At 44.6% G+C, this 18,165-nt stretch overlaps 1 protein-coding gene across 1 annotated transcript; it reads right to left on the bottom strand.

Annotated features, from left to right (window-relative positions):
* Window positions 1-532: 532 nt before the first annotated feature.
* LOC102577422 (pro-glucagon) lies at window positions 533-13,076 on the bottom strand. Its single transcript, XM_019482509.1, has 6 exons — window positions 12,988-13,076; window positions 8,983-9,074; window positions 8,171-8,317; window positions 7,731-7,853; window positions 4,588-4,680; window positions 533-693 (listed from the first exon to the last, which is right to left on the bottom strand). Exons 2-6 carry the CDS (start codon window positions 9,054-9,056, stop codon window positions 684-686), a joined length of 447 nt encoding a protein of 148 aa, XP_019338054.1. The 5' UTR covers window positions 9,057-9,074; window positions 12,988-13,076; the 3' UTR covers window positions 533-683.
* Between the last annotated feature and the right edge of the window lie 5,089 nt (window positions 13,077-18,165).

An 18,165-nucleotide genomic window follows, 5' to 3' on the forward strand; every position in this document is an offset into this window, starting at 1 on the left:
AAAAACCCACCAGGGTTTATTTTTTGATGGACTTTTCACCTTGGCACTATCTGGCTATAACTGTCAGGATAATATGCAATGTTTTTTGAGTGTGTGTGTATGAGAAAGTCCTAGAACACAGGCAAGACAGACAGTTTTGTGACTAAGGTGCAGGATAAATATAGGGAAGACCTTTGTTCTATTTCTTTTAACTTTCCCCTGGATTTGCTTAGTGAATCTTCTTACAGTCAGATTATGGAGTAAGGTCAACAATCACCACCAGGGCTTGATTTTCAGAAGAACTTGGTTGACAAGCACTTCTGAAAATCTGGTTCTTAAGTCTGAGCTGAGCTCTTTTTTTTTTTTTTTTTTAAATCAGCCCCTAATTGTGGATGCTAATAGCTTGAAATTTCTGGCCCCTATGTCTTTAGATCATAGCTGGCCCATGAAAATGAAGCAAAAATTAATCAAGACCCATAAAAATGTTTGGATTGGAAAGAGACACTGTTATTTCATAATATAGCTCATGAAGAAAGCTCAGTTGCCTTTCAGCTTCGGACTAAATTCTTTATTGCTCACATCAGCAAAGATCACAATGTGCACAGAGTAGAATGAATACAGAGCGAGGTGACAAGCAAGTTCCCCTTCCTCGTTAACATCTCAAGGGTAAGTAGGTGCAGGCAGCTCCTCCATAGGTTGCTGGGTTATTGAGTTCTGGCAAAACAGAGAATGGGGAGAAGAAACAATTGAAGCCTTTGTGTCACTATATTTAAGCCCGGCATTTGGCAAAAATAATTCCCTCTGAGCTCCATTCAAATTTGGAGAGGAGTCACCTCTGCTGATCATCCTCAGTTGGGTTCCATGTTGGGATCTCTTGGGTGACACCTTAGAGAAAACTGAAGGTTGGTTTTTACACAGCTGTTAAAAATTTTCTGTTTTCAGCTTTCTTTCTATGGCTTTTCTAAGTGTTGTATCCTTAAACATATGACTTTACATAAGGATAGGAGTCAACCCTATTGTTCTTGGCTATTTACTACCCACAGGTGTATGCTCCCGTAAAAGGCAGTGGATCCCAAGGGTTTGATTCAAAGCTCACTGAAGCCAAAGGGAAGGTTTTTTCCTTTCCCTAGATTCATAGAAAAATAGAACTGGAAGGGCCCTCAGGAAGCCATCTAGTCCCATCCCCTGCTCAAGGCAGGATGATCTCTGTCAAAACCATTCCAGAGAACTGTTTGACTTAGAAACATTGCAAAGATGGAGATTCCACAACCTAGACTCAAGGTAATCTGCTACAGTGCTGAACCACCCTCAAGAGAAACATTTTCTTAATATCCAGCAGAAATATCCCTTGGTGTAGTTTAAGACCATTACTCCTTGTCCTGTCCCCTGTAGCTACAGAGAATAGTTTATTATTATTACCATCTGCTTTAAAAAAAGTCACCCTCCTAGTATTTGAAGACTGTTATCAAATTCCCACTTCAGCCTTTCCTTCTTCAGACTAAATTATCCCAGCCTTTCCACTCCTCTCATAAGTCCTGTTTCACAGACACATAATCATTTCATTGCTCTCATTTGGATTCTTTCTAATTTGTCCATTTCTTTCTTGACATGAAGGGCCCAAAACTGGACACAGTTCTCCAGGTGAGGCCTCACCAGTGCTGAACAGAGTGGAAGAAATCACTTCCCTTGACTTAGAAGACATTCCTGTTAATAAAAGCTAGGGTGTTCTTGACTTTTTCTCCCTTTTATCATTTTTTCTGCAACAAGAACATACTATTGGATTATATTCAGTTTATGGTCCACCATCCTTGATGACTTACTCCACGATCTTTCTAGTTACTGAGGTCAGACTGACTGGTCTGTAATTCCCTGGATCCTCTTGCTCTTTAAGATGGGCTCTATATTTGCCCTTTTCTAGTTGTCTAGGATCTCACACAATCTCCATGAATTCTCAAGCAGAATAACCAATGGCTCTGAAATTACCTCACCCAAATCCATGAGTACTCTAGGATGCTTCCAGTCTGGCCCTGATGACTTGAAAACACCTATCTAAGTAATCTCTAAGCTGTTCTTTCCCTGTGCTAGGCTGCTGATCTACCCCACACCCACCCATCTGTGCTGCCAACTGTGTTAGTCTAATAGTTGAAGTCTTTCATTAAGACTCAAGTAAGAAAGGCATGACATTCTTCAGTATTCCCTACATCATCTCTGACTAGATTGCCCTCTGCATTCAGTAAGGGACCTACACTTTCCTTGGTCTTCCTCTTACTTCTGCCTTACATATAGATGCTTTTTTTGTTGCCTTTTATATCCCTTGCTAGCTGTTTCTCAAATTGTTCCTTGGCCTTCCTGATTTACTCCCTGCATGCCCATGTAATATTCATCCTTAGTAACATTGCCAAGTTTCCACTTTTTGTAGGATTCTTTTTTTGAGTGGAAGAGTTTGCAGTTTAATTAAACTGATCTCTTGCTGCATTTCCCAGCCTTTCTTTGCATCAGCATAGCCTGCTCTTATACCCTTAATGTGGCCTCCCTAGAGTACAATCATCTCTCCTGGACTCCTTTTCCCCTCAGACTTGTCTTCCATAGGATTCTGCCTACCAGTTGCCTGAGTTTGTTGAAGTCTGCTTTTTTGAAGGCCACCGTCTTTATTGTGCTGCTCTCCTCCTCCTTTCCTTAGGCTATCATTTCATGGTCACGGTTGCCAAAGTTGCCTTCCACCTTCACATGGTTAACTAAATTCTCCCTGTCTGAGCAGCAAGTGGAGAAGAGCTTCCTTCTACTTTATACAAAAAAGTTATTCTCAACATACTCCAAAAACTTGCCGGCCTGCCTGTGCACTGCTGTGTTACCTTCCCAGCAGATGTCATGGTAATTTAAGTCCCACATAAGCACCGAGTCCTGATATCTGGATACTTCTGCTAGTTTGGAAAAAGCCTCATCCATCTCCGCCCCATGGTTTGGTTGGTGATCTATAAACAGATGCTCACCATAACAACATCCTTGCTGTCTTTCCATCTTATCTTGACCCAGAGACTTGCAGTATCCCTACCTCTTTGTACCATACCTTGGAACCAGTGCATGTCTCATACACAGAAAACAAGGCCACCTCCTTTCTCCCCGACCTGCCTTTTCCCCTACTCCTTTTAACTTGCGCAGTGGCTCCTAGGCTGGTGTTGAATTTATGAGGCATGAACTGCCAGACTGGATCACACCCAGTTGAGCTATTGTCTTTGATAGGAGTGCCCTTTAAAGGAAGGTCTAAGGATACCCAAGCAGACAGAGATGGGATGTTAGATCTCATTCTAATTTCTAACTATTAGGGCAGTGATGTCAAATTGTGGCCCATGTCTGATTTGATCTATAGAGCTGTATCACATGACTTGTGAGGATGGTAGTGAAGCTGGGAACATGGGGAAGGAGCAAATAGGGGTAGGGCCTGCTACCAGAATTCAGGGCATAGAGCCCCACTGGTGACATGTCAGTGACAGGGGGCAAGCAACAGTTACATTAACTTGTGCCACCACTACTCGCCCTACTGTGGCTAGCACTCTCCCTGCCAGATCTGGCCTGAGGGGTGGGGTGAATTTGACACCTCTGCATTAGGAGTGGACTTAGCTCTAAAACAGAAAGCTTAATATCTGCCATCACTGATGATGGCAACTTTGCATAGTCTTAATATTCCTTTAAGTATCTTGTCCCTTTTTGGGAAGGAACATGACTGGGAAGGACTCTATAGACTTGAGTCCAGTCCTTTGCTCTTGAGAGCACCACATCATATATATCCCTTTCATAAAGTGATCAAGCTCTATCTTAAAAACCAGGGAGGCTTAAAATCAGGTAGTGGAGGCAACTGCTCTTGTGATCAAGAAGCTGTTCTACAACCGCACTGCTCTAAGGGTCAGGAAACTTTTTTTCTAATTTTCACTTTCCATTTATTCCTTCCCAGTTTATCCCCATTTTATTCTTGTGATAATGTTGTCCTTTTGCTCAAATCTTTCCACTTCCTTGCTGGAGTTTATCCCCAGCTCTATTTTTCTAGACAGTGATCAGATGCCTCTTCCACTTGTGTTTTGCTGAGAAAAACAGGACAAGTTCTTCTAGTCTCCTCTTGTAAGACAGATTCTCCATTTTCCATGATCATCTGAGTCTCCTTTCTCTGCACCTGTCCCCTTTTGAGTTCCTGGTAAGTTCTTGGTCTCAATGACTTCCTGTAGTAACCACTTAGCCATACGATGTGTGAAAAAGTATTTCCTTTTATCGGTCTTGAATTTCCTACCTTCTGATTTCCTGGAACACCCCTAGTTTTTGAGCTAAGAGGCAGGGAGACCAGATGTTCCCAATCTCTCTTCTCAAGGCCTGTCAGTCTCATGTCCCCCTTCTTAAGGTGGCACAAATATACCTTTGCAGGCACCACCTCTGGCTGTGCCCCCAAGCCTGGCACTCGGGTGGCACAGCTCAGCATCCCACCCTGAATATTAGGTTAAGAAATCTGAACTCTGTGGCCAGAGTAGCACAGCACCGTGTTGCAACTATTTGTAGAAAGGCAAGAAAGAGAACTGAAGAGAAGCATTAAAAACCATGGGAATAGGAACAACAACTCCTCACCTTGGTCTGAGGAGATCAGCAGAAATCAGCCATGCCAATAACTCCTGACTCAGAGCATCCTTTGGGACATCAGAATCTTCTGGAAAAGCAAAACTGTAACAAAGGCACTGAGGAGTTAAATTCAACTACAGTTCAGTTTTCAACCAGCTGTTTCTACAACTTACTCGCAATGCACAATGGCTTTCTGTTTGCTTCCTGTTGCAAATGTTTTTGCTCTGTTTCGGGCAACTAAAAGGCATCAGGTTGAAAGACTTGGAGAACAGAGCAAGACAAAGCAGATACAGCCTGGAGTATCAACAGAGCAAGCCATTTCTCCCTCTGCCCACATGCCACACTGCTTTTCTACAGTCTTGGTTCAGTCTTCACCAGACAATTTTGTCATGTAGCTCTTAGGATTAGCCCTCTTGTCTGCCTAGAGGAGAGGTCTGGAAGTGAGAATATCACTTCCAACATCAAATGGAAAAGACTTTGCCAGACTGGCAGTGATTGGCTTATAAGGGAGCAATGGCAAGAGAATTTCATAGATTTCATAGGCATTAGGGTTAGAAGGGAAGGGACCTCGCAAGATCATTGGGTGCAGTCCCCCCGCCCAGGGGGCAGGAAGTCTGCTGGGATCAAATGATCTCATCAAGATAATTATCCAAATGTGCCTTAAAGGTGTCCAGAGTAGGTGCTTGCACCATTTCTGGAGGGAGTCTGTTCCAGACTTTGGGAACTCAGACAGTAAAGAAGTTTTTCCTTATGTCCAGTTTAAAATGGTCTTCCCAGAGTTTGAGACCCTTAGACCTTATCTTCCCTTTGGGTGCCCTGGATCTCAGTGGGAAAGTCTGGAGCCTGATTTGAATTGTGTACCTCTGGCTCTTGTATGAATTCATCTGTTCTCTGGCTGCAACTGCTTCATTTCTCCTGAGGCAGGAGCATATCATCTCGCTCCCCTCTCCAGCTACAACTATCTTATGCTACATTATTCTTTGTTAGCTGTATCACTCCATGCTCTACACCTCTATAGTTTTGAAACCTCTTCCTTCTGTTCCCCAAACTCCTAAATAACTCCTAATCTGGACCAGAAGTAGCTAAACCCCCATGGATCCACGGTCCTCTATGTTTTCCGGTCTCTTTGCTCAAGGTACTGCTTTGAGTCTTGGTTATTGCAGCAGCCAAGGCAGTTCTCCAACTGTTTCTTTCTTAATAGAAGCCCTTATGTTGATGTCTGAGCATCCCAGCAGAACCATAAGCAGTGACAGGCAGTTTAAATTAAAGGACATTTTGATCTTAATAACTGGCTTCACTTTTGTGAAATAAAAGCTTCAGGAAAGAAGAGGGAATGAAGTGGACATCTCAATGGCTGGGGGTGTTCCTCCCGACTGTAACAAGAAAAGAAACATGAGCAATTTAACCCCTTTCCAGAATGACAAGCCCTTTGCATTAACACAAAAATCAACTCTCCTCTTTGTAGTCCTGCTAGCAAATATGGGCAAGATTCTACTCCTCCTGTTAGGTGCAGAAGTGGACTTAGTGCCCAAGTGTGATCCTATTCTATCCTGTTCAACCCCCTGAAAAACAGTTAATGCAAAAGATGGGTAGCTCCTCCTTCTCACTGCTTTTCTGTGAGTCTGACTTAATGGTCTGATGGCAGTAGGTTACAAAGGTAGATGCATAAATAGATTTTTCAGGGGCTTGAACAGGGTGGAATAGAATCATACTGAGGTGACCAAGTCTACTTGGATGCCTAACTGATGGAATAGAATCTGGCGCAGTATCTGTATATAGACAGGATTTAAGGAGTTCCATGAACTTGGCCACCCCAGAGCTTGATCCTTAAACTACTCCTTATAAATGGAGTGCTACAGGTGGAATGAATTGACACTTGTGTTCAGAATTCACAAGCAGTGCTCTGTTTTTCAGCAGGACTTTCGGTAGTGTCAGGTTTTTCCTCACCAACCTGAACAAGAATCTAATTAGAGACACGGGCAAATATTTTCCAGTGTGACTAGTGACTCTGGGTTTCTTGCTGGTTGAGTGCTTGAGATGCCCCCGTGCTGGCTGGTGTGCTTGCAAAAATACAACCATAGCCATACCCATTCTCCTCCATGTTCTGTTCCTCCCCAACTATTTGTTCATGACTCAAGGGCCATGTACAGCAAAGATGCTAGTAAACTTATTAGAGCAGTGTAATGAGTCTTTATTTCCCTGGGACACTACATTAGGGCTAGTTAAAATCTACTTTATTAGAGACTTTGTAAAAATCATCTTACAATAATCATAACAACAATCATAATAACATTTACCACTATTATCAATATAAAATAAAATCACTGTCTCCATAATTTTTTAAAACACAAAAGTTTGTCATCGCTGGCCTTCTAAAATGTGAAACTGGCAATTGACAGACTGTGCAACTAACTACATTGTTTTCATTGTCCAAGTTGACCGAAGGACAAAAAAGCCAATTAAAGGGCACAAACCAGAAAAAGTTAGAGATAAAAAGTCCTGTTAGATCAGCCAGGCAACTCCCTTGTGTAATTCCGTGGACACTAGATAGCATCCCTTTCTCTCATAACTTTATTAGCAAGCAAGAATTTGTGTTTTAGAGAGCTAGTCCAAAGGAAAAAACAAACAAACAAACAAAAAAAAAAAAACAGTGGATATTTTCCCCAACAGAAGATGATGATCTGATTAAATCAGAACATTTTTCAGGAATTTTTGCATCAGTTTTATTTTTTTTTAAATTGAAACGTTTCATTCCGATAAAATCAAAATGTTTTACTCTGATAAAGCTGAAGTGCTTCTTTTAAACTTGTTTCAACTACTGTTATCTTATGCCACACTGCCCTGTATTATAAAAATGAACCTTATTGGAATGAATATTTCAATCAGGGATTTTTGTTATTTCTAAAATTGTTTTTGCAGAATTTGTTTAATGGGAAATTTCAGAATGTCAGGGATTAAAGTTCAAGATTAAAGAAAATAATGAAAGATGGAGTTTCATGTAGGATAGAAATTCCAAGTTTTGACCAGGTCTAATTTTCAATGCTGCTTTATCATCTGGAAGGGGTGCTTCAAGAGACTCAAGCACAGGGGTCTTGCCCTTCAATTGGGAGACTCTTCCACAATTCAGTAGCTCTTTACATCGTATATCTTACCTCTGCTTTCTTTTGTTTTTTAGAAGCCAGACAAAGAAGTCCTTAGCTTGCTGGGAGCCCAGCTCCAAGCCATAGCTGTTTATTTGGGGTTCAGCTTCCCTCTTGTAGGGATCAATAGCGTTACTGAAAAGGCAAAATTCAGAGGAAGTGACCATAGGACTCCACTAGGGGGGGCTAAAATGCTTCTCTTTCCTAAGATCTGACTCCCTTCCACTACATCCCCCATGCCATCTACCAGCAGTACTACAACCTCACATAAGAAGCCTTGGGTACTGACAGCGAGATTCTTGCTGTCTGGCCATTGGATAGAGACACTTCCTGGCATTCACAAAATAAGCCCATGGATCATCACCGCTGTCTATCCCAGCCTCTACATCACCTACAGGTTTCAGTAGCCTCAAGCTTGGTTAATAGAAGCATGAAAAAGTCTACACACTCACTCATTTTTCATCTCTCTCCTAGCCAGCAACCATTCCACAAAGTTCTTCTTGATCATGTTGTCTATGGTGCGGCTATAATCACTAGCCAGAATGGCCTCAGAATAACGTCTCTGCAAAACTCTGCTGCTGGGACTCTTCGTGTTTCCACTGGGAAAAAGAAGGGAGATGGAGTTAGCCATGGACAGACAAGAGAGAGAATGTTTCAAAGGCTCTTGCTTGTGATTTGAGGTGGCTGCCCAATTTGGTCACTGTCATTAGAGATATTTCATGATCCAGTTCAATAACCTGATAGGCACAAGGTGCTTAGTGGCTGCCCTAGTCCTTCTTTCCTTCCATCTCACCAGGATACAGTAACTCTTACTAACTTATATGGGATTCATACATACTGGACGAGAGGAGGCAGTATCACAATCTTAAAGAGGTCAGGAGCTACATACATTATACTCGCCCACTTTATGTAACTGCTCTATAGTTTCAAAGTGTCAGATTGTTGAATTCCTATTAGCTTCTCAGCCAGAGGAAGGAAATCTCCATTTTGTTCCTGACCAGCCTCCGTTCTCTTCCTGGTTCACTTGCAGCTCATATCCCCCAGACCAGTGCAATGAGATTTGTAGTGAGGTCTCGATACTTGGCTACCATCTCTAGTCTGGCATTCCTCCTTACAGCTGATATTTACAAGCTCTCATTGACACACTTATCTCAGGTGCATTGGAAGACTATGAATCTGACGTGGAAGTGATATGCCCAGAGAAGTCAATGAAACTCTCCTTGATCTCAGGGAGGAGCTGGAACAGTGTACTGAAAACACTTACCTGGTGCGGTTCTCCGCTGTCAGAACAAGGCTCAGAGAGGCAAGGAGGAGGGGGAGAACTTTCAAGGCCAGCATTTTCCTGACTTGTTTTCTCTAATCAAAGACAGAAAGCAACACAGAAGGCTAATTCTTTTCATGCACAGCAGGAAGGAAGTAGCATAACAGGAATAGTGGGCCAAAAGGTGAAGTGGGCTTGTACACATGTACTTATGTGACTGTCACACAAGTAGCCATGTCCCTGCTTAGAATGGCTTTTCCCCTTTTGAGGTATGGTGTGATCCCTACCACCTTTGCTTCCAGGATTTTTGCTTGTAATGCTGATTCCCTCCCTAGGGCTGACAGTAATACATTTTGTACTTCTTTCACTCACAAGATGACCATCTTACTCACTGGAGAGTGCAAATCCCTGGAGGCACAGACTTTCTGCAGATTAGCAAAAGGGTTCTGTACACATAGGCAGATTAATGCATGAGCCAAACAGGCCCAGGCCCAGGGTCCCATGCTTGGTGCAGATGAAACCAGTGACCACAAAGGGCGGCAGGCCATGGCTACCAGGTGCTGTTTGCTGGGTGCCACTTCAGCCAGACTGAGCTACTGAAGTGCGAGGGGCCACCCCTGGAGCTCAGTCTGTGCTACATGTGCCTGGCGGGGAGCAGCTCCTCACCCCAGTTCAGCTGGAGGGGCAGGGTGAGGGTTGGGGGGCCCAGGGCTCCAACGAATCTTAATCCATCCCTGTCTGTACACCTTCAACACTTTAGGGACTGATCCATGTCTCAGTGAAACAGTGGGAGTATTTCTGTTGCCTTCAATAACTCCAGATCAGGCACTTATAATGGTATCTTGACCAGGCCAGCCCAAGGGTAATTGGTACCTTAGGCAAACTGTGTACCTCAGCTTCCCCACCACTTCCAATATGTCTTTTAGGATGATGTTGCCAGCAGTATGCTCTTGTCATAAGACCACTTGAGCACTGAAAAGGTAGGAGTCATGAGGGGAATATGAGAGAGCTGTGAGGTGCACTTAAAGCCATGTCCAATCCCTTGATGTAGCTGTATGAAGGTCACCGGGAGCTGTAGTTGTGATGGTGGATGATTCTAGTGATCTTTCTTCAGAGATCTTTTCAGAAGTCCTTCTCCCCTTACTAAACCAAAGGTCTTAGTCCAAGGTGCAGCCGTAACCAGCCAGGTCTGTTATTTAAAATGATGCTCCTGTTATTTTGTTCTGCATATAAATTTGGCACCCTCCAAATTTTGGCACCCTAGGTGACCACCTAATTCGCCTAATGGTTGGACTGGTCCTGTATCTCGATATCCACATAACACTTCTGTAGGGATTAAGAACCTGACCTGATTTCTGTTTAAGTCAATGGAATGTTTTTATTGAGTGTGATCAGACCTTAAATAAGGACATGAGCCAAACTTCACTGAAGTTAGTGGAGAAACTTCATTACTGAGCCTCCAGCAGATTATTCCATTAATGGTATCCAGCTCTGGATCCTTCCCCAAGATGTTTTCACCTTAGATTGCTTTTTAGGTCATGTGACCTTGTCCCTATTCGAATTCACTACCCCTCGCACACTGGACCCCTTTGAATGACTCACTCAGCTCTGCAAACACTTTTCAAGAACATTCTTGCTTATTCACTATACAGACAACCAAACACATTCCAAAATAGATTTGGTTGTCCAATATTTCACTCTCTTTTTAAATATTTTTAGAATATTTGCAATGTTGAGTTTTAATATTAACAGCCACAGTAGTAAGAAAGACAAAATAAATATCAGGATGGAACAGGTATGTCAGGATTTAGTTGCTCAGTCCTGCAATCATTTATGCATGGGCATATCTTTACTCCATAAGTATAATGACTTACTATTCTTATATTTTCACAAGACTAGAGGCTTCACTGTGGTTTACAAAAATTGTGGAAATCAAAGATGCTTTTTAGATGTTTTTGTAATTCACACAGTGTTCACTTCTAGGAAATCAGGACATTTAAAAATATTTCTTGCAGTCCTTTTAGTAAGAAATACATTTGATGTAAGACCTCTGCATTTATCACCATCAACTTAGCAGCGTTTAAATCAAAGGTGTTGTGCTCACTGAAGATGGACAACCACCCTAAAAAGTTTGCATCCAAAACAGTAAGGCACATAAGGATGTGCTAGCTACAGAAGCAAATGGCAGTAAACTCTTAAAGCTTTTTGAATTAGAGAGAGAGAGAAAAAAAGAGAGAGTTTAAGTAACAGTGACTATTCCCTCTTTCATACAATTTGATTGCACATATTGGGATGATAATGGATTTGAAAATAGTTAAATTGGTGGAAGAAAATTTGTGTACCTGAAAGGAATCTTTTGTCTAGAGAAAATAGAAATAGAATTTTAGAATTGATGGGGGGGGGGAACATGTTAAAGTATTCTTAGATGATGCTGAATTTACTCAAAAAAGGAGAAAAAGTTCTAAGCTTAAGAGGCATTATGAAAATAAGCATTGATGTTAACATAATTATTTTAACAATATGGCAAGATTGGTCCTTTCCATCTTGGGTCTTAAGTCACTGGAGGATCTCAGGCTCTGAATCTGAAAGCTTCCAATGCTACCATACATTGCACAGGGCATGAACAGGACTCCACCATCCCCATCCAGCATACCATTTGCCAGACTATCTTCCCAGCTGTATTCCTATAGCTAAGCCTTCCCATATGGGTAGGTGGTGGCCCTCCAAGGAGGACCAGTGGACTATGTGCCATTTAGACCAGACCCATTGACCTGTGTGACTTAGTGAACACCTTCCTTCTCAACTCTCTCTGGTAGAGCAATTTGGACCTGTTACATCGTCATTTTGGGCAGCTTCTGAGTTCTTAGCCCTTATATGCACATTGACACCTTAAAGTGGCTTAAACCACTTGTTATGCAGCTCAAAGTTATGCCACTCCAGGGCAAGATTAGCTCTGATCTGCACAACCCAGCTCCTGTTCCATTAACATGTGGCTACTCCACACTGATGTGCCATTCAAGTTGAAGTTCTCCAGTATCTCAGGATGCAGTGGTCTGTCCCCCACCCTCCTGTTTTGTGGACAAACTTTCCATCCCCAGAACTCCTACAGCTCCTACTCCTGCCCCTGGTCACCAGGCCTCCAGTGGCAAGTCACAGCTGTGCAGGTGGGGGACAATCAGAGAAGGTTTCTAGACCAAAGGTGTGACTGCTTCAAACTCCAAGCTAGCACTAAATTGATCAATATTTGTGTGGCTCATAGCATAAGGTATAATATAGCCCTTAAATGCCATGGCCAAAGTCACATAGGACTGCTCTGGTGACATACAGAAGCCATAAATAGCATATAAAGGAATGACAGAGAATTCCCCCACAACACTGGCCCTCCATAATTGCCCTCAGTTGCAAGCCTTCTGGAGGTACACTAAGGGAAGAAACTTATCATTGGAAGAGGTAAGGCCATGATGCATTCTAGCTGTTACCACAAACTATAGGCAGCACTGGGGAGACTCATAATTTACACACCCCTCCTCCCAGGCTGCCTCATTACACATGAGCATGTTTTGGCCCCCTAAACAGTTAAAAACTGGGAGGACACACAAGATGATAGTCTCCCAGGCTTCACCGTCCCCTCCTTCCCCACCAGTCCCTTTGACTGTCTCTTCTGTGCTGAACTGCTTGAAGGTGTAGAATCCAACCCCAGATTTCTTGAGTGACAGCTCCTAGCCTGAATCAATGGTATGTTCCCTTTTCAGAATTGTAAGGACCTAACTGAATTTTTCTAGTTCAGTCAGAGCAATTTTAGCATTGCTTCTGCTGTGACAAGCAACGTGCTCATACCTCTTCACCCATATCAAGAGTTAACCATGGGTACAACCTCCTTTTTACAACTCCTTCCACCTGCAGTACTCACACTACCTTCCCTGCCTCCACACTATTAATTTAGGGAAGCATTTCAAAGAAAAAAAGAGAACAAGCGAGAAAGAGGGAGATTGGAATTGTACTTCTTACCTTGCTGACCCTCTGATTTCCGTAGATCCTGGTGTCAAATCAAGGCTCTTCAGACTCTTTATATTCCACAGGTGCAATGGACCAACCCTATTTCCATGAAATAAGCAGGAAATTAGTCACCTAATCAGAGTAAATCAAAGCCACTTAGATCAGCTCCATTAGGTCCACTGACCTACTGAGCAGGAAAATAACCTTTTAACGGGTGTTTACATTAATGGCAATTAAGCACTGTAATATCACAATGTTAAGAATTAACTCACATTAGGGCTATAATATGCATGGCATAAACTATGTGATCTTAAATTCTGCATGGTACCACCTTTCACCTGCCAGGACTGAGAAACTGAGGCAAATGCAAATGGTAGCTGGTGATGATTCTACAGAGAGTGAGTCTGATTCTCCTCTCTTTTCCACTGGGGTAAAGTAGGAGTCATTTCACTAAAGCCAATTGTGAGTGCCTACGGCCCCCTCCAAATGTTAATTAAATACCATAATTAGGATCTGAAAAATTTTAACTCCCCAAAAATATCATATCCATGGCAGAATGAATGATTGTTTGACTCTGTAATCACATGTCTGTCAGAGCATGCAGCTGGCTGCACCCTTACACCCGAGTAGAGGGAGCTGGGGATTGGAGACCTCCTGGATACCCAGTTGCCCGTGCCCAACAGGTGCAGGCCATTGCATGTGAGCTGGTAAAAGTTTGTGGTGCCTTTAATGGGAGATCCTTAATCCACAGTACATTTGCAGCTGCCTGCACATGTGCCAAGGTACAGATAGCTGTGGATTGGGAAGTTCCCCAAGTCCCAGAAGCTATAGCCGTTTGAAGGTCTGCAGCATGGGTGGCTGTGAATTTGGGAGCTCATTGACACAGAGCTGCCTACACCTTGCATCTTGAAATGGCACATGTACAACCTGTGGCAAGTAGGCTGTGGATTGGGGAGCTCATTGATCCACAACTTGCATGCAGCTGGCATCATGAATGCCCATGACAGCTTGGCACCACAGGTATCTAGGAAGGGTGGAGCTAGGAAGGCACCAGCATGCATGCTGACAGCTTTATGCACACCAGGCTGTGGACAGCTGGGGAATCGAGGATGCCCCTGTGTATGAAGAACCAATCGACTCCCCTGCATGGGGACCTTTAAAGCTCCACATCATTGGCGACATGTAGGGGTTGCATGTGCACTTCCTGAACTTGGCAGTGCACCCCCTGCAAAAAGTGCTGCTGATGCTGCCAGTGGCGCCTGCAGAAGGTCGCCACTCACCACCTCCCCCCCACCAACAACAGCACCGGTAGCATCTGTGGGCGGTCCCTGGTTGCCACTGGCTGCCACTGCTGCCAATGGCATCTGCAGGTGGTCACTGACCATGGTCAGTGCTCACCACTGCCCCCTTCCCCCTACCACCCCACTGCCAACACCACCATGGCTGCTTATGAGAGCTCCCCACTCACTGCCAACACGCCCCCGCTACTGACACTGCCACCGCTGCCTGTGGGCAGTCACTATTCCCCCCCAGCCTCTGGGGGCACACAGCATTCATGCTCCACAGTACAGCCCAACATTAGTCTGCACAGCATAGTTTTAAATATCTCTGAGCAGGGGGAACTATCTTGGCCTTCCCCTGTACCAACAAGATTAAACTCCACCATGCACCCAGCATCAGGCTGCATTGCAGAACTTTAACATGTCTTGCATTCAAATTAAACTGAGATACAAACCACAAACAAAGATGTTCCACATAAAACTGTGCATTAAAAATACTCATTGAATGTGGAACATCTTTGTTGCTGATTTGCCATTTTTATTGCAGGATAACTTGTCTGAATATGTGGCATGTTACCAAAAAGTTGCAGGACACTCTTTCTTAACTTGCAACAAATGTAATATCTGGAAGGAGTCTCAGAATCCCCCTTACAAAATGCTGTGCAAACTCTGGGTAAAAAACTAGTCCCTGTCCCAAAGAGCTTACAATCTAAGGCAGGAGACAGAAAAGTTTAAAGAGATGATCCCTATCAAAATGACAGGTAGGCACCACCCACACACTGGCAGCCTAGACAGAGTCACATTTTTTTTGTATTGCATCACAGCAGAGTTTTAAGGAGGGATATGAAAGAAAACAATGGAGTGACTGTGCAGCTGTTTATGGGAAGCAAAAGGGGCAATGTGGAAGAAAGCATGAAGGCAGGTGGTTGAAAATTTGACAAGGATGGAGGCTTGTGTCACGGATCTAATAGAGCCAGAACTTACCCTCTCAGCATTGAATGGGGAAGAGTAAGGGTAGGCTGTGAAGGGCCACGGAAGTAAGGATACATGGCTTGTGTTTGATGTGATAGACAGGGGAGAGCCAGCGACAGGGCACAACGAGAGGGGTGACCTGGTCAAAGGCACAGGCTCAGAGAATGTTCCCCACAGCCATGTTCTAAATGGATCCAAGCAGTGCAGGACTGCATTCAAAATGACCAGAGAAAAGGATATTGTTGCAATCCAAATATGAGACAGGGAGAGCCTGGGCAAGTTTTAGCTCTGGGAAGACAGAGCTGTATCAGAAATGTTTTTTTCCCTCAGAAAGAATTATTTCAGGTTGTCTGGTTCTCTCTCTCCTTTACACTAGCATTAAAAAGTTCCTCACCCAGCACAGAGATGCCACAGGATGCCCTAATCTGCCTCCCTGTGCTGCCCTGTATATTGAGAAGAGCCTCTCTGGCCTCAGGGAGAGACAGAGGTGTAGCTGGAGTGTTTTGTGCTGCAGATATTCTTGGCCAGTAGGACAAGTTATACAAGAGCTCCGTAACTTAAAGCAGCCTCTAGGTTACCTACAAGCTCTTATGTGGATGCAGTTACACTGTGCAGGAAAGGAGTAAGCTATACTGGGATAAGCGATATTATTTACATTAGTCTGTGTTCATACTAGGGGCTGTACCAGTTTAACTGCACCAATATAAACTCACACCCCTCATCAACATCATTACTGTATGAAAGGCTGTGTAGATCAGACCTAAGGGAGGAAATAGGTACCTGTCTTGACATTTAAATGTTTGTTACTAAGCAGTTGGATGATTGTTTGGGGCCTCTGCAAAGTAGGTTGCCTATGTGATGAGACTGTTGCTGCTTTTACTGTGCCAGTTAAAATACTAGAGATCCTTGTTGTAGCTATAGGCAGTTATATCATCTCCCTGGATGACAGAAGTCCCAGGTATGGAAATACATATTTTTATTTTAAAATACCACACTGGTCACATTTTCTTGAGATTGTCTTGGCTGCCATAAGAGAAAGTCAGGCCCTGCCTCGACTTGAAAGGGATTGTTGTTGTGGCTATAGCAGCACATCCTGCTAGGCTGTGTCTACATTGCTAATACATACTGACAGGGCTCTGTCAGGGAAGGGTGCAAAGTTGTGTGATCCTGGATCAGCACAGCTGTGTTAGCGGAAGCAATTACACTGGTGAAACTGCCCAATTACCAGTGATAGAATCATAGAAAAGTAGGGCTGGAAGGAACCTCTAGAGGTCATTTAATCCATGGGTGGGCAAAATATGGCCCGTGGGCTGATTTTACACAGCCCACAGCTGCTCCTCTGAAGGAGAATTGTAGTTCACACATAGCTGCCCTGGCTTTATGTGCCTCTCACCCTTCTCCCTTCCCCATGTCAGCCAGCAGCAGCAGCAACAACAACAACCACTCCCCTCCCCTCCCCTCCCCTCCCCAGCTGCCTGTCCTGCCCCCCAAGCCCCAGTGTAAGCTCCAAGGCAAGGGGTGCTGAGCTCCTGGCCAGGTTTCTGCCCGGTGGGGATGTCTGCTCACTGCTTGGACCCTACGCCCAGCAAGTTAAAGCTCAGGTAAGATTCTCCCTGCTGGTAGGAGAGGGAGTACAGGGGGAAAAGGGCCAGAAGCCATGGATTATCTGGGTTCTGCCAGGCTGGGACCTGGTAGGGGCATGGGCACTGGTGCCACGCTGTGTTCCCATGCACCACTTCAGGCTGCACCATGTGGACACAGCTGGAGTGGCTGGCACAGCCTCTACTCGACCCTGAGTCTCTGACATGCAGCTGGGTTGGGCAGGAGCTGTGCCAGTTGCACTCACATGGCCTAAAGTGGCACACAGGAACACAGTATGTCACCAACCTGGCTGCATGCCAGGGACTCGGGGAAGGGGTGCAGGAAGAAGGGGGGAACAGTGCAGCACTGGCTTGGCCAGGTCTGGATAACCTACAGCTCCCTTCTTCCTGCACCCCCTCTCTCCTCCCCTCCTGCCCCCCAAGTCCCCGGCACATGGCTGGGCCAGGCCAGTGCTGCACAGTATTCCCACGCACCACCTTGGACCACATGGGTGTAGCTGGCACAGCTCCTGCCCGACCCGGCTGCCTGCTGGAGACTTGGGACAGGGTGCATAGAGAAAGGGGCTGGGAGCCATGGGTAATCTGGGCCCAGCTGGGCCAGTGCTGCTCTCTGTTTCCTCCCTTCTCCCTGTCCTCTTTCCCCTACCCTGAATCCTTGGCACACAGCCAGATTGGGCAGGAGCCATGCCAGTTGTACCTGTGTGGTCCAAGGTGGTACATGGGAACACACTGCAGCACTGGCCTGACTGTGTGCTGGGGACTCGGGGTGGGGCTGCAAGGAGAAAGGGGGAACAAAGGTTAGATTCCCCTAACCTTTCCTTAAGTGGCTGGAGGGACACTTAAGGAGTTTTGGTGAGCTGTTGCCAGGGGAGGGGGTCCTGACTTAGCCCGTGACAGCTCACCCAAATTCCCTAAGTGGCCCTCTGGCCAAATTAATTGTCCACCCCTGATGTAGTGCAATCCCCTACCTATCCAATCTATCCCATACAAATCCATTGTCTAATCTAGTAGCAAAACTACAGTCAAACCCTAACAGCCACAAAACAAAATACCTTAAACTGTCATAGGTAAAGAAAGGGAACAATGGTGGCCAATGTCCTGCTGCTGGGATGGTTGCTAAAGTACTCTTGAGAGACACAAGGAAGAGGGTCATGCCCCTGCTACAAAGAAAGGCAAAAACCTTCACTGTCCATACCAATATGATCAGAAGATAAAATTCCTTCCTGACCCCAAATATAGCGATCAGTCTGACCCTGAATAGAGGTGCAGGATCTTCTAGTCAGGAACCTCTGTTTAAGTCTCAGCAGCAGCATTGCTATCCCCCTGTTAAAATCCCC

The sequence above is a fragment of the Alligator mississippiensis genome, chromosome 4, assembly GCF_030867095.1.
Source record: "Alligator mississippiensis isolate rAllMis1 chromosome 4, rAllMis1, whole genome shotgun sequence".
In the NCBI taxonomy this organism is placed as follows: Eukaryota; Metazoa; Chordata; order Crocodylia; family Alligatoridae; genus Alligator; species Alligator mississippiensis.